Source organism: Leiobunum rupestre, chromosome 1 (assembly GCF_980474605.1).
Source record: "Leiobunum rupestre chromosome 1, qqLeiRupe1.1.hap1, whole genome shotgun sequence".
In the NCBI taxonomy this organism is placed as follows: Eukaryota; Metazoa; Arthropoda; class Arachnida; order Opiliones; family Sclerosomatidae; genus Leiobunum; species Leiobunum rupestre.
In genome coordinates this window covers 73,304,139-73,328,796 of record NC_143384.1, presented here as the reverse complement: position 1 = coordinate 73,328,796, position 24,658 = coordinate 73,304,139, and the positions used below count along the sequence as shown (strand labels likewise).

The following is a 24,658-nucleotide window of genomic DNA, read 5'->3' as shown; positions in this document are numbered from 1 at the left end:
TTAGTGATTCTACAAACAAACATACAAAATGGATTTGCATAAAATCACACACTTTAGACCAAAAATGGCCCGTTATGTGACTAAAGACATCTGGAAATAATTCTGATAACATTTTATCAAATACTTTAAGGAATACAAAACCAGTGCAACTTAAAATTGCTAATATAAAATAGAACCATTCTTTAGTGCGCCCTTTTTTAATTATTACCAATAATATTACAGTCACAGTTGCTATTATATGAATGAATAACGCTACATCAAATCCTAAATCCCAAATTAACGTTATAAAGAAACTGAGTATGGACACAGGCATTATGAATTTTATAAGTACCCTTGGAAAAGAAAGAGTTTCGCAGCCCCATAGGAAGGTCCAAGCGAAAAAAGGTAAAGTTACCCATTGATCTAAAACTGCGGAATGAATAGTTTGGTACACAATACGATAACATTGAATTGGTCCATAAAATAAACACATCCAGGAAAACATGCATAGCCAAAAATCATTGTTTTTGGATTTTACAAGCCAGTATGCACCAATTATAATGTATCCCAAGTTTACAACAGTGTTTGCAGGCATGTTTACATAATTATACAGCCATGGAGGAAAGCTTTTCGGATATTTTTCGGCGTAATGTTCTAGCCCGCACTCCACGTTTATCTTATCAAATATACCTTGTTGAATTAGCATAATATTAATAACTATAACGCTTAAAACGGGTAATAAAGCTTGCAAAAGCACACTTTCTTTATCTTTCATGCTCTTTTTTTTACATATAAGTAATTTAAACTGAATGAAAAAACCACTTCTCAAGTATCAAGGAACTACCTGAAATGCCAACGATTATTTTAGAATTTAGTACTCAATAATACTGAATCCTTGTATATATATTCTCCTTGGCTGCATGCATCCTGAGTACGGTATTTCTTCTTCAATTCTGCTATTACGGCCAACTTAGGAAGAGGCATTCTATAAAATTATTTTATTTCCATATTTTACTAATTAAAAGCTCTTTGTGCATCGGTAAGAAATTTTCATTCACTAGAACAAAAAATACTGATGAAAAAACAGGCAAACGGTAATCCTTTAAAAAAAAAACATTATTTTTCGATAATAGGGATAGTGAGTTCATTTTAAAAATTTCTTATTTCCACCCCACCTTCTACCTTCTTCCCCAAAAGTCAGCTGTCTTTTTGGCGGACAAAACATGGCGGCTCCCATCTACACAGCACCGAGTTTTATCGCTTTGACCGGTTCGTCGATGGCACCAATATTAAAATGGAAAAGAATTTCGCAAACAACAGGTCCAGCGCCGCGACCCAGGCACGGACATCGAGCTGTTGCAATTAAAGATCTCATGATTGTCTTCGGTGGAGGAAACGAAGGAATCGTCGACGAACTTCACGTTTTCAACACAAGTAAGTTAACCCTAACCGCTCCCCATGGTTGTCCCAGACGGCCAAATATCCAATATGGCGGCCCCCGGCCCTTAGCGTATCCGTGACAGTAGTGTTTTTCATAAAACAGGTCTTGGGGAACACTAAGCCTACTTGACATTTCCCTCCCACTTAATACCAGCTTTTATTCAAATTAATTCTCGTCTGAAAATTCTTCCCTCGATTTCTATATAATGGCGGCCGATATTTTGCCAGTTTCCTTCGTCATAGTTATTTTTTCAAGGATATTATCACCCTTTAACGCGGTGCTAAACTGCCCTTGGTATAAATTTCCAAAATGGCAGCGCCCCTAAATTCACACGCTGTTTTTTGTTTTACATTAAAAACAACCTCGGATTTATATATTATCAATATGCAGCTTTAAAGAAAATGACATTAGTATTCTCTTCATATAATCAGTTAACAATAATTAAGTGATAATTAAAACAATAGCACAAAATGTATTTTGTCTATAATCTATTTGTTTAGACAACGAATTAAAGCGAAAGAGAATGACCGGCTAGTTAAATGTACTAAAAGTTGTGAATATCCTAGAAAACACCGTCTTAAGGACAGGTTAAATAAACAAGGAAAGATAGTTTACAACAAAGTTTTAAGCCTCTGCTCTCCCGCCAAATTTAGGCGGGCTTTTTTGGGGGAGGGAAGCTCGTAGTTTTTAAGCCAGTAAATTGACGGCTTTCACTCCAACTTATTTCTATACTCTTCAGTGAAACGCTATCTAGTACTTTAAGTATCGATAGTGGCTGGGTCTAGTAGGCTTTATTAGGGCTTTCAGGTGACTTAGCTCTCAAGTACCTCTACCGGCTCTCTTTGGAAACCATTCGGGGATGGAGGAAGCTGTTTTATAGAGGGGTCTTGCGCAATCGTTGTTGTTTGGGGGACTTTCATAAAATCCAATTTGAAGTTTTTTGATAAGGGTTTATTCCTAAAGCCTAAAGTGTTTTCATTACTTGACCCGCCCATTTTGCTCTTAGATTAACCAACATTGCATTATGCATATATTATATTAACTTTTAAAAATTAAAAATATTTTAGAAGACTTTCACTAGGTAGTACAAGTGCAAATTTTTAAGTAATAATTGTTCCTTATTTCATTAGCAACAAACCAGTGGTTTGTACCACCAGTTAAAGGAGATGTTCCCCCAGGCTGTGCAGCCTATGGCTTTATTTGTGATGGAACCAGGCTTTTGGTTTTCGGAGGAATGGTGGAATATGGCAAATATTCAAATGAGTTATATGAGCTTCAAGCTAGTCGCTGGGAATGGAAGAGACTTAAACCACGGCTGCCTAAAATTGGACCTGGGCCATGCCCCAGACTTGGTCATAGCTTCACCTTGGTTGGAAGCAAAGCTTACTTGTTTGGAGGCCTGGCGAATGATAGTGATGACCCTAAGAACAACATTCCAAGGTAAATTATTAAAAAAACTCTTCCCCAAAGTCTATCACTGTATAAGAATATGATGAATTTTTGATTTAATTACCATCTTTCGGGGCTTAAACAGTTATTGCAGATAACATCAATATTCTGAAGAAAAATAAAATGATTGCTTTAATCATTTGGTTTTTATAAATTTGTTATATATTATGGTTCCCTTTTTCAGGTATCTGAATGACCTCTATATCCTTGATTTTCGCGTTCCAACCTTGATGTGGGAAGCTCCTCAAGTTTGCGGCCAACCACCACCCCCTCGGGAGTCGCACACTGCTGTTGCTTACGGTGGAAAAGATGGAAAGAGGCATAGACTAGTTGTTTATGGTGGAATGAGTGGATGTCGTTTAGGGGACTTATGGCAACTAGAAATAGGTAAAATCAAAATCCAGAATGTTTTAGGAAAACTTCCCTATTCTTCAAACCCTCTGTACTTTCTTGCTCTAGCTTTCCTTGTGTTTTATTCTACCTCCTAATTTTTAAATTTTTTTGCCAGATTCCTTAACGTGGATTAAACCCGTTGTTCAAGGTTTACCACCATTACCCAGAAGTCTCCATTCAGCAACTCTGATAGGTCAAAGAATGTTCGTTTTTGGTGGTTGGGTACCGTTAGTAATGGATGACAATAAAACTGCTACACACGAAAAAGAATGGAAATGTACAAACACTTTAGCATCTCTTAACTTGGAAACAATGACCTGGGAAGCATTCGCTATGGAAGTTTTTGAAGATGCCATTCCAAGAGCGAGGGCAGGTCATTGTTCAGTTTCGATCAACAGTCGTCTTTACATTTGGAGTGGTCGAGATGGATACAGAAAAGCCTGGAATAATCAAGTGTGTTGCAAGGACCTTTGGTACCTAGAAACTGACAGGCCACCTGCACCAACGAGAGTTCAACTTGTAAGGGCTTCAACTACGACTTTGGAAGTGTGTTGGGGGGCTGTTCCCACAGGTACTTTGGCTACTTAAGAACATTTATTTAAGACTTTGCAGAATACTTTAAATAACTTTTCTTTGCTCTTAGCTGACGCATATTTACTGCAACTACAAAAGTATGACATGCCTCCGGCATCTGGAGTAACTCCCGCTGCTACTCCTGCGACGACACCCACTCAGGCTCCATTTACCCCAACTCCAGCTCCCGCTACCATTCCTCAAACACCCACAACTCCAACCTCAGCTCCACATCAGACACCCATGCCTTTGTCCACAATCCAACCTCAAGCCCAGCCACATCCAGTGGCCTTGGGTACAAGTTTAATTCAACCCCCTTCCACTCCACCAACAACTGTGACAGTCATGCGCCCCCAGACTCCAAATCAGCCTACTTTAGCTCGTCCGTCATTACCAGTGCAACCTAGATTAACATGTGAGTTTTGTATTCTATTTACTAATTTACCTAGCCGTAGTTATTATTATTGTAGTAATAATAACAATATTGTAGTAGTTAAATTGGTACTTAGTAATTTTGATTTTATTCTTAGTGGCACCCACTCAATCTCCAGTGAGAATGACTATGGCTTCTCCAGGCATGCGTCGTATGTATTTTGTTTCCCGTTATTAACATTTTCAAAAGACTTGCAATAAATTTTTAATTATGTAGCTGGAACAGTTACTGTTGTTAGAGCCAGATCTCCAGGTCCGGGAGGAATGACTCAACAAATTAGGTTGGTTCAAGCTGGATCTCCCGGTGTTGGTCAGATCATCAAGACAGTCCAAGGGAGTCCGGTCAGCACAACATCAGCCAGTTCTAATATGAGTGGAATGGCAGCATTGGCAGCAGCCGCAGCAGCTACCCAAAAAATTAGCACAGCTAGTACAACTGTTGCCCAGTCCCCTTTGCAAAGTACCGCAAATATCAGAGTGATGTCCCCTTCGCTATTAACGTCTCAAGGTGTCAAAATAAGCCCTGTACCTGGAAGAAGTAATTATTTTGCCTTTGTTGCTTATATGTTATTTTTATTATATTAACTATGTTTCTAGCCATTACCGGAGCTCAAATGTTAAGAATGGGATCTCCAACTACAATTTTAAAAGCTGCTCCTGGTCAACCTGGTAAACAAATAATTACAGTGCAAAGAGCTCCAGGTTCCGTTGGGGGAAATCAACCTCAAATTGTAACTTTAGTGAAGACAGCTCAAGGTGTAACTGTAGCATCTGTAAGTATTTTGATCTTATTGGTTTTGGTTTGAGCCTAATGTAATAGTCAATTGTCCATGTAGATGCCCAAAATGAGTCTTATACAAGGGAAAGGTGGTACCATTCAAGGCCAAACCATACAGGGCAAATCTGGTATACCCCAAGGTGCCACGATTGTTAAATTGGTTACAACCCAAGCTGGGGTTGGGGGAAAAACTGCTTATCTTACATCTCAAGCTGGGCAAAGCCAGTTAGTAAATTTATCTTCGTTAACTGGACAAGCGGGTCAGGCAGGCCAGAAGATAATGACAACGTTACTAAGAACGCTACCTTCGAATGTCATGACCATGGCTAAACCAGGTCAAATGGCTGGCACAGTTACGTCAGTTGCTGGATCCACGGCAACAACTTCAGGAGGAATGCAAAAACAAACTATAGTCATAGCCGCACCAAAACCTGGCCAAATGGCTGGCACTGCTAAAATATTAACAACAGTTCCGAAAGGCTTGACCAATACGTCTACTTCCCAGATTATCATGAGGACTGTTGGTGGGACATCCACCACTGGTGAAGCTGGTAGGTTTTAAAAAAAAATATTTATTTTCTATTAGTGTTTGTTTTTATAATTTTTGTCAACTATAAATATAGGTAAAACGGCAACAGCTGGTGGAAATGTTTTTTCCATACCTGCTGGTGCACAGCTAAACACAGTTAGTGGTCCTGGAGGAGTTAAAATGATTGTAGTATCATCAGCAAGTTCCACTCCTGGCCAGCAAACTTACACTATTGTCAGTAATGCGTCTACCTCTGGTACTTAAAATTTGGTGTGAATTTATCCTTTTAGTTCCACATCAATGTACATATATTGAGTGGCCCTATTGCTATGGTCGAAATGTAATAGTAGTAGTTTAATGCCGCGACAGCAGTAGAAAGGGTGCTAGTGATGAGTAAATAGAATCTTTTTTAAAACTGGACTCCGTAGTTTTCGATCCATGCGCGAGACGGGAAGCTAACGCTCACATCCAAAGAGATAAATTATTTCCTTTTGGAACACCCTCTGAGTATGGAATGGTTTATAAAAAATTGATTTCTTAGAAACCACTTAGACCACATATGTAAATGATACGTCAATTCATGAGGTATAAAATTTTCTCAATAGTGATGCCCCTTTGGGGCCATACATTTGACTGATGTGGACCTAATGTTATGGCTGGGCCAACTTATTCTTACATCAAACTAATTCTCCCTTATTAAAGGACAATCAGCACTTGGAGGTACCCAACTGGTGGCTGTTCCTGCTCAAAGCATTATGCCTACTGGGTCCCAAGGAATTACAAAAACCATTATGACAACTGCAGGCCTTCAAAAACTTGTAACTTTGGTTTCGCAAAGTCCAAAGACTGTTACAACACCATCTGTAACTGCAGTTTCTGGGGTAAATGTGATGATTTTTAACTGTATTCAAAGTTTATATTGTATTTATTTTTATCTCATTCTCCTGCAGGGTATAAATAATGTAACTGATAGTTCCCAAGCAAAAGTTATGATTGTAACAGCCCCTCCAACAGCTGTTCCTGGCACTTTAGCTGCATCACTTGAACAAGAAAGCTTGGCAGATGCTGGTATGTTTTTTGTATATAAATAGATGTTATGTAATTGTAAAGGCTTACACTTTCACTTTAGTTAGAAGTTTGGATTCCTCTCAAGTTCTTGGTGCTGTTCCTATGGAATTGGACAGTTCACTATTGGGCTCCGGGGATTCAAATGTATTGAATGTATGTTGGTTTAAACATGATTTTCCATTATATTGTAATTTAAATTTACTCTTGTTAAATTCTGTATTTATAGGTTATGTCATCTTTGGAGAATCATTTAATAGCTGCAACCGAAGGAGCCCAAGTTGATGACAGTGGCAAAGCTGAATGCACAGATGGAATTCATTGTGGAACCGACGATGAAGATGAAAAACCAAAATGTACAGATGGTATTCATTGTGGCACTGATGATGAAGATGAAAAACCCAAATGTACAGACGGAATTCACTGTGGAACCGATGATGAAGATGAAAAACCCAAATGTACGGATGGAATTCATTTCGGAACCGACGATGAAGATGAAAAACCAAAGTGCACGGATGGTATTCACTGCGGAACCGACGATGAAGATGAAAAACCAAAGTGCACGGATGGTATTCACTGCGGAACCGACGATGAAGATGAAAAACCAAAGTGCACGGATGGTATTCACTGCGGAACCGACGATGAAGATGAAAAACCAAAGTGCACGGATGGTATTCACTGTGGAACCGACGATGAAGATGAAAAACCAAAGTGCACGGATGGAATTCACTGCGGAACCGACGATGAAGATGAAAAACCAAAGTGCACGGATGGAATTCATTGTGGAACTGACGATGAAGATGAAAAACCCAAATGTACAGATGGAATTCATTGTGGAACTGATGATGAAGGTGATAATAATGAAGCTTCAGCTCCCAGTGCTTCTGATCTAACAAATCCAACTGTCATGGACATGCCAACAACACTTCCTCCTCCAACTGAAACCCCAGTTTCGCAAGGTAAATTATCTTAAATTTTTTGAACATTTTTTATTATCAACTTGGGAATTTGAAATCTATCTTTTTAGCTTCCACGACGGGTGAAGCTGTAGAAGCCAGCGCAGCCATGATGTTAGAACAACCTGGAGAGGCTCCTCCGATGCAAATGTGTGCAGATGATCCACCAGCACCACAAACGGCAGCGGTGACACAACAAATTGCAACAGCAATAAAAAATAGTACGTAAATTTAACTACTCCCCAGGGAAATTCAGTTCACTAGGCTGAATTCAATTTATTTTGTTTCCTCATTAACAGTGCAAGAATGCAGTGATCCGGGGGCTGAAGCCATGGACACTACAAATCCTGTTGATGAGGGAGGGGGGATTACCACGCACACTACCGCCCCAACTACCTTAACTTTGAGTGAACCTGAACAATCTAATCCTTTAGCCGCTTTAGCATCAGCTGCAATTTCATCAACTCCAAATCAACCACTAATATCAACACCAGTTAAACCAGTTCTAACTCCGATAACCACTGTGACACCATCTCAACCTATTCCCGTAGCATTGATTCAGGCGGCTTCTAATGCAGGTGCTCCAGCCCAAACCGTTCCTACAACTCCAACAACACCATTGGTGCAAACCTCTGTTAATCAAACACCAACAGCATCAACCCTACCTTCTGCAAATGGTTTTAGACAAGATCCAAATGAAGGAAATAAACCAGTAAGATAGGATTTGCTGTAATTTCTTAGGTCTCTTAAATATTTTTAATATTTTTCAAAATATGATTGTAGGATAGTAATATAATAAAGAAAGAAAATCTGTGGTTTGATGTGGGAATTTTCAAAGAAACATCGAGCATTGTTGCCCATTTTTACCTACCATCCGATCAAATGGAAAGAAAAGATGATGACGTAGATGTTGTATCAATTCCTGATCATTCTATGTTGAAGAGACAAGAATTGCAGCCTGGAACTGCTTACAAATTCAGAGTTGCTGCTATAAATGCTTGTGGCAGAGGTCCGTGGAGTGAAGTATCCGCATTTAAAACTTGCTTACCAGGCTATCCTGGTGCTCCTTCAGCCATCAAAATTAGTAAAGTGCGTATTTCTTGTAGATACACTTTTTTTGGTTTATTATTAACACAATCGTTTAAAATTTTAGGGAGTAGATGGAGCTCATTTATCATGGGAAGCTCCACAAACAACATCTGGTGAAATTACGGAGTATTCCGTATATCTAGCTGTCCGTTCTGCCACAACTGGTGATACGAGAACGACGGTTACATCTAATCCATCTCAGTTGGCCTTTGTCAGGGTTTATTGCGGTCCCAGTCCATCTTGTGTTGTTGGAAATGTCAGTCTTTCCTCTTCCCACATAGACACGACGACCAAACCTGCCATAATCTTCAGAATAGCTGCCCGTAATGAAAAAGGCTATGGTCCAGCCACCCAAGTAAGGTGGTTACAAGATGGAAGTACCCCTACAGCTGGTGCCCGGCCAAATCAAGCTGCGGCGGCCAAGAGGCCTGGCACGACAGATCCGTGAGTTTTTGTGATACTATAAATCTTTTATCTTTTTCATGACTTGTGTGTTACAGGTGCTAAGTATTCATATTTATTAGTATGCAGATATTCATTTGTTAAAGCTTATCATTTTAACTCGTAAAATTTTAAATATCTTTGCTGGCTATTTTGTAAATATTTTTTATTTACAAAAATAAAATTTGAAAAAAATTTCTCCCTACAGCAGTGGCTTGTCTAAAAAATTTCGCCCGGAAGATACGTGAAAGTTTTTATTCATCGTTGACATTTGTTTAATAAGCAAAAAAACTTTGTGCCCATCCTCCAATTTGTTTTTCATTATTTTAAGAACAATTTTGCATCTATGGATTTCAGAAACGTTTTAAATATCTTCGAGCTGCATCTGTGAAACAAAAAATCATTTCATCCATTCTGTTTTTAGATTATCGCGAACTTTAATTATTGCTTTTCTTTTCGGTTTATGAACTTTATGAAAAAGAATAGTACATTCGCCCCCTACCTATCTTTTCAATGATAAAGTGTTTTTAACTTCGTCTGAGGATGGGCTTTTGTATAAAATACATTTTACTGAAAGAAATTATTCTTAAAACGTCATGCGGAAAGCCATCATATAAAACTAAAATGAATCGAAAAAAAATGTAAATCCGATAAAAAAACTTACAACAAAGTTTCTTCCTAAAAGTTTTAGGATAAAGTTTTTATTTAGTATTTCTTACATATTTCCATAGCTAACCAAACTGAAATTTGTATAATTGTTAAAGTTAAATGAAAGTTTTTTTTGAAACAACAGTTTCTCTGTTCCAACAATACTTTTAATATTTTATGGTTTTTAATGAATTGTATATTAAAAAGATCTGTCTATTAAATAATCATTTTGAGAAGGGAGTTTTATTGTAAGAGATCGTTTTCATCCAATGATTCTCTTCCAGTGAAATAAATTGCAATGAAACTGGGATTAAAAAGCAATGTGTAAAACCACTGTACATTTCAAAGAAGCATTTGTGTGTCGTTGCTTACCAAAATTTTATTTGTTAAACAGCTGGTTATAGCGAAAATGTAACCTGATTTTTGTGTATTCTCAACAAAATAAATCAAACAACTTTTAAATCTTGGTTTTAAATATTGTTAAAATTCGCTTTCAGTTTCAGAAGAGCAAACGTTTTCTTTAGTTCAGTTAAAGGCTTAATGCACGTTTTATTATTAGCACGTGGTTTCGGTTTGTATATGTTCGCAACTTCGCAGTCGCAGTGATATTTCATCTACAAACTCACGGTTTCGACTCTTAACTTAACTTCGAGGGTATTTATTAAATTACTCAGAAACCTAGTGTAAATATTCGTGTTTAATGTGAGAACTAACAAATTTATCATTAATTAGTTTAGCTTTGATGACAATCACCGTTTATAACCTTATATTTCTATAAAATAAAGCTCCTAAAATAGTTACCAAGGCTTATATACAGAAATTTTTATGGAAATATGCGATTTGTTTAGTTTAGTATTCAAAACATTACCATTGAGGTCCAGAATAGCCCCGCTAAATTATTCAAAAGAATCTAATGAGCTGATAAGTTTATCTTGTTGAAAAGAGTAATGAGTTGATAAGGTATTCTTAAATTTTTTTGTGTTAACGCCTCAAAAACAACTTAAAGCTATGTTCACGTGATAGAGCAAAGACTGATAATTTTCCTCATTCTTTTTTCCCCAGATAATCTATTTGTTACATTAAAAATAGGCCAAAGTCCTTGGCCTTATTGCGTCAACCATGAATCTGATAGAAGAATCTCATAATCTGCCAGTGCAAAATGTTACGTCAAACTGCGCCACTACCGATGAAGGAAAGAGCAGTATCATGGAGCTTATCAATGCAGTAAGTCGTAGGAATTTTTTACTACTAAATTTTTTGACAAATGGAATACATTAAACTGATTAATTTTTTTTCCCCGATTCTGTAGCACCCAGTTTTAAAGTCATTTCTGACAGGAGCATTTAGTGGGATATGTTCCACTTTTTTATTCCAGCCATTGGACGTGGTGAAGACAAGGCTTCAAAATACCACAGGGTACATTAAAACATTAATATTAAAATACTCTTATAACTTAATTATTTTTTAAGAGCTCTAACTATGCACATTCCATAGGTTAAGGCCAGGTATAAACAATGTAGGAATGGTTTCGTTGGCAATGCAAGTGGTCAAGAATGAAAAATTGATTGGTTTATGGAGAGGAACAGCTCCCGTATGTACCCTGAAAAAAATGAGTAATTTGCATTTAAAAAAAACCTTATGAAAATTATATATTTTTAGTCTGTAGCTAGGAGTGTTCCTGGTATTGCAATCTATTTTAGCAGTTTACACATGCTACAAGTTTCTTTCGAGTATTTTAATTTTTCTTTAACTATAATTTTAACTATATAAATATTTCATTGAAATTTTATTTGAACACAGAATAAACAACCCTGGTCCATTAGAGGCTGTATGTCTGGGCATTTGCGCTCGGAGCTTCGCAGGAGCCACTCTTTTGCCTTTTACAGTAGTGAAAACGAGATATGAGGTTGGTACTTTTACTTCCTAATAAGGAGTTTTCCCATTTTCCTTATCAACAAAAACACGCCACTCTCTTCTCCCCATCAGGACATTGGCGCGTCTCGTTGAATTCTTTAGTTTTATCTTATCAAATTTTTATTCGGTTTTTCACCCCTTACTATTTTTTAGAGTGGTATCTACGCGTATAAAAGTGTGTCTGGAGCATTGAAAGATCTGTATAGAAATGAAGGCACTAGAGGTACAAATGACAGCCTCGTCCTATAATCACCCAAGTCATAGCTAAATGTTGCATTGACTTGAATCCAATAATATATAGATTTATAATACAAAAACTTTATTTTTAGGTCTTTTCAGTGGGTTAATTCCTACACTATTTCGCGATGCGCCTTTCTCTGGACTTTATTTGTTATTTTATACACAGTCAAAAAGAATTTTGCATGTTAAAAATGTTGATAATGCAAAGTTTTCGCCTTATACAAATTTTATGTGTGGTTTAATCGCCGGTGCCTTGGCTTCAGCCATTACGCAACCTGCAGATGTCATGAAGACGCAAATGCAGTTATACCCCAAGAAATATAGCCATCTGAGAACAGTATTTCTGACAATCTATAAAGAACAAGGTCCGTCTGGTTTCTTCAGAGGCTTATTGCCTAGATTAATGAGAAGGACGCTTATGTCCGCTATGGCTTGGACAATTTACGAACAGGTAAACTGGAAAATTTGGTTTAATTTGAAATGTTTTTTATTAACTTTTATTATTTTATTCATAGGTGATGAGAGGAGTTGGTTTCAGATAAATATTTTAGTTACATGTTGCGCTCAAGATGTTTTTTATTGTTTTAAAAGTAAATATTAAAGAAAACGCGTTTAAGATAGCTGTGATATCCGCGAAAATTGTTAAGTTTTTATCTCAAATAAAAATTGCTTTATATATATCTTTTTCTTTTAAAATTATTTTGGAAAAGTACGAGTTCAGGGCCGGTCTGTGGAAAAGCCGTATTGATGCGTCCCCCTGCACGCCCTTGCGCACGTGGAGCAAGCGCGTACTGGGGGCTGTCGCTTAGAGGTTACGTCGCCATCTATCAGAAATAAATAAGTCAAAAAATATTTTAGTTATAGAAAGAAAAATGTTCTTGAAAATTTACTAAGTTTCTTCCACTCAAAAAAGAAAAATTAAATACAAATGGAACTATATTTTATTTCATGAGATGAATTGGTAAATTTAATAGATGGCAATACTAATCTAAACCAAAATTTATAGGTTATTCTCACGCAAGCGCTCTGACGTTTTTTTTGAAGTTGGATCATTTTTAGGGCTTCCCGCCGCCCGCGTCGTGGGTTTGATCGTACGTGAAATGTTTATTTAGAAGAAAATTCTTGAAATTTTAACGGAGAAAGCGTTAATTTAAAATACATGTCGAATTTCGATGGTTCTCGAGTATCGGAAACTGGGAATTGGTTGAAATTTAAGCCGTAAGAAAACTTTCCAACGGATTTCGCTAGGCTTAGTGCGTCTCCGAAGAACGCGTCTTTCGCCGTCAACAGAAAAGTCTTCGGCCCCATCACCGGATAAAAATCGCCTCGTAGCCGGGGCTCTAGGAAAGAAGCCACCGCGATTTTTTTCGCCGTAAGTAGGCTTAGCCGTTGCTTCGTCATCTTCTCTGGGAGAGAGATTTTTCAATTTTGCGGGGTAAAAGGTCAAGTAGGCCTGGAGGTAAACTAAATTTTGCGTTTAGGCCTAATCATAAATCGTTTGGAAATGCCTTAAAATGCTTAAACGCCCGGTAACACCGAACTCGAATCATATTAATAACGATTTCGGCAAAAATGTTTCCTACAAATCGCACTGGAGCGAGAAAATCTACGAATGCGTGGTTGCGTTGAGTTCCAATGGAATTTTGAATCTTCAAATAGACGGTGGTTCGGATAATGGTGAATTTGCGTATTTCGGGTCTCTAAACCAAGACAGGATTACCTACGTGAAAGGCAATGTTGACGATGGAGACATTATACTCGAAATTCAGGGTCAGAAGGTCGCAGGGTACACCCAAAGAGACATCGTAGCTTGGCTCAACCATTGCTGTCGGAGTGGAAATCCTGTCACCATTCTAGCCGTTAGAAGCGGTGAGATTTCAATTTTGGCTTTTATATTTACTTACAATTGTTAGTTCAATAGTGTTGCTCCAGATTTGCAAGCTAATTTATTAGTGTGTACAGTTTTAGGGTAATATTAAAAAATCGTTTTAATAAGCTTTACTATAATTCACCTCTAAGTAACCTAGGTAACTTAAGTTTTACCAGACAACAATTTATTATTATAAATAACTAAGTTTGTAATTGTGAATTTCTAATGCGAACTAATTATGTCCTAGTTTCTAAAATCAAGGACTAACAGTGTCAATTCAAGTTCTCTTTACTAAATTTGCATACTGTTTCCCCCTTTTATTGTATACGTCACGATTTGGCAATATATTTAACACTGGTTTGAGAAAAACCCAATTTTCTGGTTTTGATTGCGACTGTGTGTCTAACCTCCGGATTAAACGTTTTGTTTTGTGGGTTTATTTTATTCAAATAATAGTGTTCATTTTTCTAGGTTAAAGATTAAACTGTAAACAATGTAGTTTTAAATTTAAAAGAAAATTGTAAATGTTTTCTCTATCAAACCTGGCATGGTGGTATCCAATTCTACTCAAACCACCTGGTTTGAACCGGTTTAATAAATTAATACACGTTGAAAAACGGGTGGAGGAACTATGAAATTATTCTTTACTCATCAAAATATTAGCTTTGTTATATTTTACTTTTTTATATATTAAAGTACATTTTTCGGCTTGTTTGGTAAAATAGCCCTTTTGTAAGATTTTTTCAAATGAGTTCAAATTTCCAAACCAATCGTAACTAGACGGTGCATTGGGACCAGCGGTATTTATAGGGGCCCCCCAAGCTCAGCCGTCCGCCGTGACGGGTCGATTGTCAGTGGTTTAAGCCAATATAGGGCTCAATTTGCATTGGGACCAGCGGTATTTATAGGGGCCCCCAAGCTCAGCCGTCCGCCATGATTGGTAAATTGTCAGTGGCGTAAGTATAGAGGGGGCCCAATTTTTGCATCGGGGCCCGCGTTATTTATAAGGGCCGTACAAAAAAATCTTGAGCTCAAAAACGATTAAAAATTATTTATTAAGAACCTCATGAACTGCTAAGCAGGCTATAAATCACAAATTATCTGATTAGCAGAGGAAAATTCTGCTGTATTATGAGCTTCTAGCGTTGGCCGCTAAGTGGCTATGTGTAAAATGAAAAAGCATATTAAGATAAACTTAAAAATAAATACAAGAACAGAATGACCACACCTAGTATATTTTATAATTTTTTCTATGTTTTCAATGTGTTCTTATAATTACAATATTTTCTTTTATTTGTGGAATTTTCTGTTTCAATTATGTCTTTTGATATCAAAATCTACAAAAATTAAAATAAAATTTCGTACCAAATTGCGTCACCCAAATTCAAACCAAAAAATTGTCCACCGTATTTGAAATCTTCGCTAGGTCCGAGAGGCTATTCAGGCTAAACAACTTTATTAAACTGAGTACAGCCTTTTGTAATTTACTTACGTTATCAAAGCTACTGACTTGTACACTGTTAGGTCAGTCAATTATTCAACCACTTTCCCTTTAAAACTTTGGATTTTCACTACGTAAGCTTTTGAAACTTGAAACGTATATTTTCTTGTAATTTTAATGGAATTAATCCTATATTTTTCCTATATATATATATATATATATATATATATATATATCCTACTACAAATTTCCTGTTTTTCTTTAAAATATTTTTTTGTAAAACCATGGATTTTCATTTCATAAGTATTTAAAAATCTATATTTACCTATAATTTTAATGGAATTAATCGTATACATTCCCTAAAAAAATGTTCCAATAAAATCCTATAACTCAACTACAAAACTCCTACTTTTCCTATAAGATTTTTTTTGCAAAACTATGGATTTCCACTTCATAAGTATTTGTAACGTAATTTTACACCCAAAATTTTACCTGTATTTACCTATAAAATCATATAACTCAACTAAAAAATTCCTATTTTTCCTTGAAATATTTTGGAAATCCAATGAATATTCACTTCATAAGTATTTAAAAACCTATATTTTTCTCTAATTTTAGTGGAATTAATCTTATATGTTCCCTAAAAAAGTTCCTATAAAATCCTATAACTCCGCTACAAAATTCCTATTTTTCCTTGAAATTTTTTTGGAAACCCAATGAATATTCACTTCATAAGTATTTAAAAACCTATATTTTTCTCTAATTTTAGTGGAATTAATCCTATATGTTCCCTAAAAAAGTTCCTATAAAATAATATAACTCCACTACCAATTTCATATTTTTCGTATGTATTATATTTTACAAAACCATGGATTTTACCTTAATAAGTATTTGAAACGTATATTTTCCTGTAATTTTATGTCTAAATTTTTTTATGTATTTGCCTATAAATTTATCATATAAATCTACTACAAATTTCCTAATTTATATTTTTCTCTAATTTTAGTGGAATTAATCCTATATGTTCCCTTAAAAAGTTCATATAAAAACCTATAACTCCACTACTAATTTCGTATTTTTCCCATATAATTTTTAAAAAACCATCGATTTTACCTTAATATTTAATAATACCTGTAATTGTATATCTAAAATTTTTCATGTATTTTCCTTTAAATTTATCATATAAATCTATCACAAATTTCCTAATTTATATTTTTCTCTAATTTTAGTGGAATTAATCCTATAGGTTCCCTAAAAAAGTTCATATAAGATCCCATCGCTACAATATTCCTATATAATTTTATTATTTTTTACAAAACCATAGATTTTACGTTAATAAGTATTTCCTGTAATTTTATGTCTAATATTTATCTTGTATTTTCCTATAAGTGTATCATATAAATCTACTACAAATATCCTAATTTCCCTATAAGATTTTTTGAGTTTAAACTAGCCAAAAACATTGGAAACTTCGTATTTTAAATACTGTACTAAAAGAATAAAAAAAGAAACCAAGCAGATACTAATGGTAGTTTGCGAGTATAAAAGCAATTAAATAATAATCCGTGCCTTTGTCAATCGGCCAAAGTTAGCGTCGTCTTCAAATAGCGAATCTTTCAGTAGAAATGTCTTCGACCTCTATTTACATTTTACCATTTGTTGAGATTTACTTCCATTCGACGTTCACCGTACATTCAATCCTAGCCATTAATAAAAGACATCGTGAGTTTCGCCGTAGTGTCAACTTACGGTATACTACGATACCCTCGAATCCCCCCCCCGTTGGAAAATATTACGTGATTTAGTAAAATGGCTTCGGGTTCCTTAAACCGGATTTCTTCCCCGAGAGTACTATCAACGATTGGGGGACTCTAGAATAGGTGGCACCCTGGTCAATTTTTTTTATCTTTTTCTTGTAACACCAGTTTGAAAGGAGGGGGAATGCTATTTTACTATCATACTACTGTACAATTTGCTTGATAAGTTTCACTGACGAATAATACTCGGTTGCAAATTTAGATTTATAGTATAGTTCTCTTCTTATTTGGCGTTATTTTATTGATTTGATTTTAACCTGTTACCATTTTTTAGGTTTTGACGAGAATGCATTTAGGTGAACCGAGCGTTATCTTTCCGTCTGAAATGGTCCTATAAATTCCTATAATTCCATTTTTTATCCTTTATTTCCTATATTTTTTAGCATATTCGGGTAAAAGCGAACTTATAAAATTTTAAGACATACGTACCAAAAAGAAATATATTTAATTTGTCGTTTTTCTCAAAAAGCAATGAATTGAATCACGAAGGAGCGAATTTGAAAATATTTTGAATTTCCATTTAAATGCACGCGATAAAACTTACACATTTCTATATTTTAACGCAAGGAAACATTTTAAAATCGATGATTTAGTCCTATTATTTTTATTATTTTTATCCTATAATTTTGACCTTTTTAAAATCCTATAATTATCCTATAATTTTGAATTTTTATCCTGTAATTTTGACATTTTTATCCTATAATTATCGTCTAATTTTGACATTTTATCCTATAATTAATAATTATAGGATAAAATGTCATAATTAGACGATAATTATAGGATAAAAATGTCAAAATTACAGGATACAAATTCAAAATTATAGGATAATTATAGGCTTTGAAAAAAGTCAAAATTAAAGGATAATTATTAATTATCCTTTAATTTTGACATTTTATCCTAAAATTATCCTGTAATTTTAAAATTTTTGCCCTGTTATAAATTTTGTATCCTATAATTATCCTAAAGTTTTGAAATTTTTATCCTATAACATCATATAATTTTGAAATTTTTATCCTATAATTATCATATAATATTTAAATTTTTATCCTATAATTATCCTATAATATTTAAATTTTTATCGTATAATTATCCTATAATTTGAAATTTTTATTATTTAATTATCCTATAATTTTGAAATTTTTATTATTTAATTATCATGTAATTTTGAAATTTCGGTCCTATAATTATCGTATAATTTTTAAATTTTTATCCTATAATTATCTTATAATTTTGATCCTGTAATTTTGAACTTTTGGTCCTATAATTATCCTATAATTTTTTATCTCTGGGAGCCCTGGGTTATGGTAGTGGGCGTGGAATATCTTCCGGGATTATAAAAACAGATGGTATACTTGCGGCTACATATTCTCTGTTAACCCGTATAAATTCTTGATTTTCGTATATACCTTTTAAAGGTTTTTAAGAGAGAAATATTTGCAATTATAGTATTTGATAGTATTAGCCCCATGGGCGTACGAAAAACTTGTTTTTTTTCTCTAAACGAATTTTTTTATGATGTGATAGACTTGAACTCGAGGGTTTATTTTAACTTTTTTTTACGATAAATCTGTGTCTTTTGGTAAAAGTTATTTTTCTATGTTTTTGAGGTCGAACTAATTTGAAATAATTTCTCTTTTGCTATTGAAAATTCTCTAACTGGGTTACGTATGGAAATTTTATTAACTTTTATTTTAGATTTATAAATTTTGTTTTTAAAGATTTTTTAGAAGCTTCATTTGAAAAACATTTTACTATGATTCCTTATATTTATATGTAAACAAATATATTTCTAGATTAGCTCGTATTATATTTCCTTAATTTTAATGGAATTTATCCTATATTTTCCTGTAATTTTGATTGAATTTATCCTATATTTTCCTGTAATTTTAATTGAATTTATCCTATATTTTCCTGTAATTTTAATTGAATTTATCCTATATTTTCCTGTAATTTTAATTGAATTTATCCTATATTTTCCTGTAATTTTAATTGAATTTATCCTATATTTTCCTGTAATTTTAATTGAATTTATCCTATATTTTCCTGTAATTTTAATTGAATTTATCCTATATTTTCCTGTAATTTTAATTGAATTTATCCTATATTTTCCTGTAATTTTAATTGAATTTATCCTATATTTTCCTGTAATTTTAATTGAATTTATCCTATATTTTCCTGTAATTTTAATTGCATTTATCCTATATTTTCCTGTAATTTTAATTGAATTTATCCTATATTTTCCTGTAATTTTAATTGAATTTATCCTATATTTTCCTGTAATTTTAATTGAATTTATCCTATATTTTCCTGTAATTTTAATTGAATTTATCCTATATTTTCCTGTAATTTTAATTGAATTTATCCTATATTTTCCTGTAATTTTAATTGCATTTATCCTATATTTTCCTGTAATTTTAATTGAATTTATCCTGTATTTTCCTGTAATTTTAATTGAATTTATCCTATATTTTCCTGTAATTTTAATTGAATTTATCCTATATTTTCCTGTAATTTTAATTGAATTTATCCTATATTTTCCTGTAATTTTAATTGAATTTATCCTATATTTTCCTGTAATTTTAATTGAATTTATCCTATATTTTCCTGTAATTTTAATTGCATTTATCCTATATTTTCCTGTAATTTTAATTGAATTTATCCTATATTTTCCTGTAATTTTAATTGAATTTATCCTATATTTTCCTGTAATTTTAATTGAATTTATCCTATATTTTCCTGTAATTTTAATTGAATTTATCCTATATTTTCCTGTAATTTTAATTGAATTTATCCTATATTTTCCTGTAATTTTAATTGCATTTATCCTATATTTTCCTGTAATTTTAATTGAATTTATCCTATATTTTCCTGTAATTTTAATTGAATTTATCCTATATTTTCCTGTAATTTTAATTGAATTTATCCTATATTTTCCTGTAATTTTAATTGAATTTATCCTATATTTTCCTGTAATTTTAATTGAATTTATCCTATATTTTCCTGTAATTTTAATTGAATTTATCCTATATTTTCCTGTAATTTTAATTGAATTTATCCTATATTTTCCTGTAATTTTAATTGAATTTATCCTATATTTTCCTGTAATTTTAATTGCATTTATCCTATATTTTCCTGTAATTTTAATTGAATTTATCCTATATTTTCCTGTAATTTTAATTGAATTTATCCTATATTTTCCTGTAATTTTAATTGAATTTATCCTATATTTTCCTGTAATTTTAATTGAATTTATCCTATATTTTCCTGTAATTTTAATTGAATTTATCCTATATTTTCCTGTAATTTTAATTGAATTTATCCTATATTTTCCTGTAATTTTAATTGCATTTATCCTATATTTTCCTGTAATTTTAATTGAATTTATCCTATATTTTCCTGTAATTTTAATTGAATTTATCCTATATTTTCCTGTAATTTTAATTGAATTTATCCTATATTTTCCTGTAATTTTAATTGAATTTATCCTATATTTTCCTGTAATTTTAATTGAATTTATCCTATATTTTCCTGTAATTTTAATTGAATTTATCCTATATTTTCCTGTAATTTTAATTGCATTTATCCTATATTTTCCTGTAATTTTAATTGAATTTATCCTATATTTTCCTGTAATTTTAATTGAATTTATCCTATATTTTCCTGTAATTTTAATTGAATTTATCCTATATTTTCCTGTAATTTTAATTGAATTTATCCTATATTTTCCTGTAATTTTAATTGAATTTATCCTATATTTTCCTGTAATTTTAATTGAATTTATCCTATATTTTCCTGTAATTTTAATTGAATTTATCCTATTTATCCTATATTTTCCTGTAATTTTAATTGAATTTATCCTATATTTTCCTGTAATTTTAATTGAATTTATCCTATATTTTCCTGTAATTTTAATTGAATTTATCCTATATTTTCCTGTAATTTTAATTGAATTTATCCTATATTTTCCTGTAATTTTAATTGAATTTATCCTATATTTTCCTGTAATTTTAATTGAATTTATCCTATATTTTCCTGTAATTTTAATTGAATTTATCCTATATTTTCCTGTAATTTTAATTGAATTTATCCTATATTTTCCTGTAATTTTAATTGCATTTATCCTATATTTTCCTGTAATTTTAATTGAATTTATCCTATATTTTCCTGTAATTTTAATTGAATTTATCCTATATTTTCCTGTAATTTTAATTGAATTTATCCTATATTTTCCTGTAATTTTAATTGAATTTATCCTATATTTTCCTGTAATTTTAATTGAATTTATCCTATATTTTCCTGTAATTTTAATTGAATTTATCCTATATTTTCCTGTAATTTTAATTGAATTTATCCTATATTTTCCTGTAATTTTAATTGAATTTATCCTATATTTTCCTGTAATTTTAATTGCATTTATCCTATATTTTCCTGTAATTTTAATTGAATTTATCCTATATTTTCCTGTAATTTTAATTGAATTTATCCTATATTTTCCTGTAATTTTAATTGAATTTATCCTATATTTTCCTGTAATTTTAATTGAATTTATCCTATATTTTCCTGTAATTTTAATTGAATTTATCCTATATTTTCCTGTAATTTTAATTGAATTTATCCTATATTTTCCTGTAATTTTAATTGAATTTATCCTATATTTTCCTGTAATTTTAATTGAATTTATCCTATATTTTCCTGTAATTTTAATTGAATTTATCCTATATTTTCCTGTAATTTTAATTGAATTTATCCTATATTTTCCTGTAATTTTAATTGAATTTATCCTATATTTTCCTGTAATTTTAATTGAATTTATCCTATATTTTCCTGTAATTTTAATTGAATTTATCCTATATTTTCCTGTAATTTTAATTGAATTTATCCTATATTTTCCTGTAATTTTAATTGAATTTATCCTATATTTTCCTGTAATTTTAATTGCATTTATCCTATATTTTCCTGTAATTTTAATTGAATTTATCCTATATTTTCCTGTAATTTTAATTGAATTTATCCTATATTTTCCTGTAATTTTAATTGAATTTATCCTATATTTTCCTGTAATTTTAATTGCATTTATCCTATATTTTCCTGTAATTTTAATTGCATTTATCCTATATTTTCCTGTAATTTTAATTGAATTTATCCTATATTTTCCTGTAATTTTAATTGCATTTATCCTATATTTTCCTGTAATTTTAATTGAATTTATCCTATATTTTCCTGTAATTTTAATTGAATTTATCCTATATTTTCCTGTAATTTTAATTGCATTTATCCTATATTTTCCTGTAATTTTAATTGAATTTATCCTATATTTTCCTGTAATTTTAATTGAATTTATCCTATATTTTCCTGTAATTTTAATTGAATTTATCCTATATTTTCCTGTAATTTTAATTGAATTTATCCTATATTTTCCTGTAATTTTAATTGAATTTATCCTATATTTTCCTGTAATTTTAATTGAATTTATCCTATATTTTCCTGTAATTTTAATTGCATTTATCCTATATTTTCCTGTAATTTTAATTGCATTTATCCTATATTTTCCTGTAATTTTAATTGAATTTATCCTATATTTTCCTGTAATTTTAATTGAATTTATCCTATATTTTCCTGTAATTTTAATTGAATTTATCCTATATTTTCCTGTAATTTTAATTGAATTTATCCTATATTTTCCTGTAATTTTAATTGAATTTATCCTATATTTTCCTGTAATTTTAATTGAATTTATCCTATATTTTCCTGTAATTTTAATTGCATTTATCCTATATTTTCCTGTAATTTTAATTGAATTTATCCTATATTTTCCTGTAATTTTAATTGCATTTATCCTATATTTTCCTGTAATTTTAATTGAATTTATCCTATATTTTCCTGTAATTTTAATTGAATTTATCCTATATTTTCCTGTAATTTTAATTGAATTTATCCTATATTTTCCTGTAATTTTAATTGAATTTATCCTATATTTTCCTGTAATTTTAATTGAATTTATCCTATATTTTCCTGTAATTTTAATTGAATTTATCCTATATTTTCCTGTAATTTTAATTGCATTTATCCTATATTTTCCTGTAATTTTAATTGAATTTATCCTATATTTTCCTGTAATTTTAATTGAATTTATCCTATATTTTCCTGTAATTTTAATTGAATTTATCCTATATTTTCCTGTAATTTTAATTGAATTTATCCTATATTTTCCTGTAATTTTAATTGAATTTATCCTATATTTTCCTGTAATTTTAATTGAATTTATCCTATATTTTCCTGTAATTTTAATTGAATTTATCCTATATTTTCCTGTAATTTTAATTGCATTTATCCTATATTTCCCTTAATTTTGTAAAAATATATCCTATAAAATCCTATTAATCGACTACAAAATCTGAAATTCGACGATGCAAAAAAGTGGTCTTTTACGGCCCCCAGTAATTAACCGAATAAAAAAAATTACTTTTAAAATTGAGTTAAAACGTCACTTATAATCAAGTGGAGAGTTAAATGTAGATTCCACAGGGTTGGCTGTTTTAAATCAATTTGATTTCAATAACACAATGTATTTCTATGGAGGAATAAAAAATGACAAGAAATATGTTCTTAAAAAAATTAAAATACATCTGAGCAAACTGTATATTAAATAATTTAATTAAGATTTAATTTAATTCAAGATTAGCGCACAATCGATGTCGTGAACGATATCGTACAACTTTGGAGTCTGTGGCAGCTAGGAGCAACAAACACAAGGAGAAGGCAGCTAGCCTTTAAACACGCTATCGAAGGGTTGTGTACGAATTTCATTGGACGAGCGTCACGAGCCTTTACGCTTTACTTTTGACGGGTTGCGTTCTCCTTTTGTGGGGTGTTGTGTTTGTTGCTCCTAGGTGGCATAATTAATCTGTGGAATTTAATTGAATACCCTGTAACCTAGTAGCAACAAACGCAGCACTGCCCACACAAGGAGAACGCAACCCGTCAAAAGTCGTGGATTTTCTTGCGTACGTTTTTCATTGGCTAGACGCTTTAGCGCCTGCTGCCGTCGGAAGGGGAAAATTCGGAAATTGTCTTCCCCCCGCTGTAAAACGTTCAGCGTAAAGGCTCGTCCAATGAAATTCGTACACAAACCTTCGTTAGCGCTCTCCTTGTGTTTGTTGCTCCTAGCTATAACTATACGTCCATTGTGATACACTGTACGCCCACATATAACTTAGGCTAGCTTAGTGACCGATTTCTTTACTAAATAAATAAATAAATTAGCTAACTGATACAAGTAAAATATCCGTTAATTATACAGGAAAAAAGTCAATAATTTTATAAAAATTTATAAAAATCTAAAAATTCGATTTAAATAAAAAAATCGATTGATTTGATTTTTATTAAAAACCAAAAATTGTCAATCGTGTATGTTAAAATTTAACTGCGCAATTTGGCGTAAAATCTTTTGTTCCGAAGGTTGCGCCACGGTAGATGCGTATCTTCCCAGTCATCATCGTGTTTCTGTAGAGGTCCCTTAAGAAATGAAATTTGATTCCTTGTACGTGCGTCAAAGCCAATATTGGCATTTCGTTTCTTCAAAATCCTTCGTTCCCATTTCCGC

The 24,658-nt window shown here is 32.0% G+C and overlaps 3 protein-coding genes across 13 annotated transcripts in view; all 3 read left to right on the top strand.

Annotated features, from left to right (window-relative positions):
• Positions 1-1,162: 1,162 nt before the first annotated feature.
• Positions 1,163-10,235, top strand: Hcf (Host cell factor). Of its 5 annotated transcripts, XM_090152996.1 has the most exons (20): positions 1,164-1,413; positions 2,551-2,860; positions 3,054-3,256; positions 3,378-3,833; positions 3,906-4,250; positions 4,366-4,419; positions 4,485-4,805; positions 4,865-5,040; positions 5,104-5,596; positions 5,669-5,830; positions 6,277-6,455; positions 6,525-6,642; positions 6,704-6,795; positions 6,869-7,454; positions 7,506-7,598; positions 7,667-7,816; positions 7,895-8,307; positions 8,379-8,684; positions 8,749-9,128; positions 9,334-10,235. In XM_090152996.1, the coding sequence occupies exons 1-20, from the start codon at positions 1,203-1,205 to the stop codon at positions 9,371-9,373; spliced, it is 5,088 nt and encodes a 1,695-aa protein (XP_090009122.1). In that variant the 5' UTR covers positions 1,164-1,202; the 3' UTR covers positions 9,374-10,235. The 5 variants fall into 5 exon arrangements, with proteins under 5 accessions (XP_090009130.1, XP_090009122.1, XP_090009108.1 ...); XM_090153004.1 differs by having other exon boundaries at positions 1,163-1,413; positions 6,869-7,598; positions 8,030-8,307; XM_090152982.1 differs by having other exon boundaries at positions 6,869-7,598; positions 7,685-7,816.
• A 196-nt stretch (positions 10,236-10,431) lies between these two features.
• LOC149966341 (mitochondrial glycine transporter A-like) lies at positions 10,432-12,607 on the top strand. The gene is made up of 9 exons (XM_090153051.1): positions 10,432-10,733; positions 10,836-10,997; positions 11,083-11,189; positions 11,268-11,364; positions 11,433-11,503; positions 11,574-11,679; positions 11,841-11,910; positions 12,017-12,378; positions 12,443-12,607. The coding sequence occupies exons 2-9, from the start codon at positions 10,893-10,895 to the stop codon at positions 12,467-12,469; spliced, it is 945 nt and encodes a 314-aa protein (XP_090009177.1). The 5' UTR covers positions 10,432-10,733; positions 10,836-10,892; the 3' UTR covers positions 12,470-12,607.
• Positions 12,608-12,800: 193 nt separating this feature from the next.
• Positions 12,801-24,658, top strand: part of Magi (membrane associated guanylate kinase, WW and PDZ domain containing protein magi) — a 45,379-nt gene continuing 33,521 nt past the window's right edge. For 6 of the 7 annotated variants that reach the window (XM_090153196.1, XM_090153236.1, XM_090153227.1 and 3 more), the window contains exons 1-2: positions 12,801-12,888; positions 12,972-13,796. In XM_090153196.1, coding sequence (XP_090009322.1) covers positions 13,442-13,796 — 355 coding nt within the window. In that variant the 5' untranslated portion in view covers positions 12,801-12,888; positions 12,972-13,441. The remainder of the gene's footprint in view (positions 12,889-12,971; positions 13,797-24,658) is intronic. The other variant, XM_090153189.1, reaches the window with a different exon arrangement.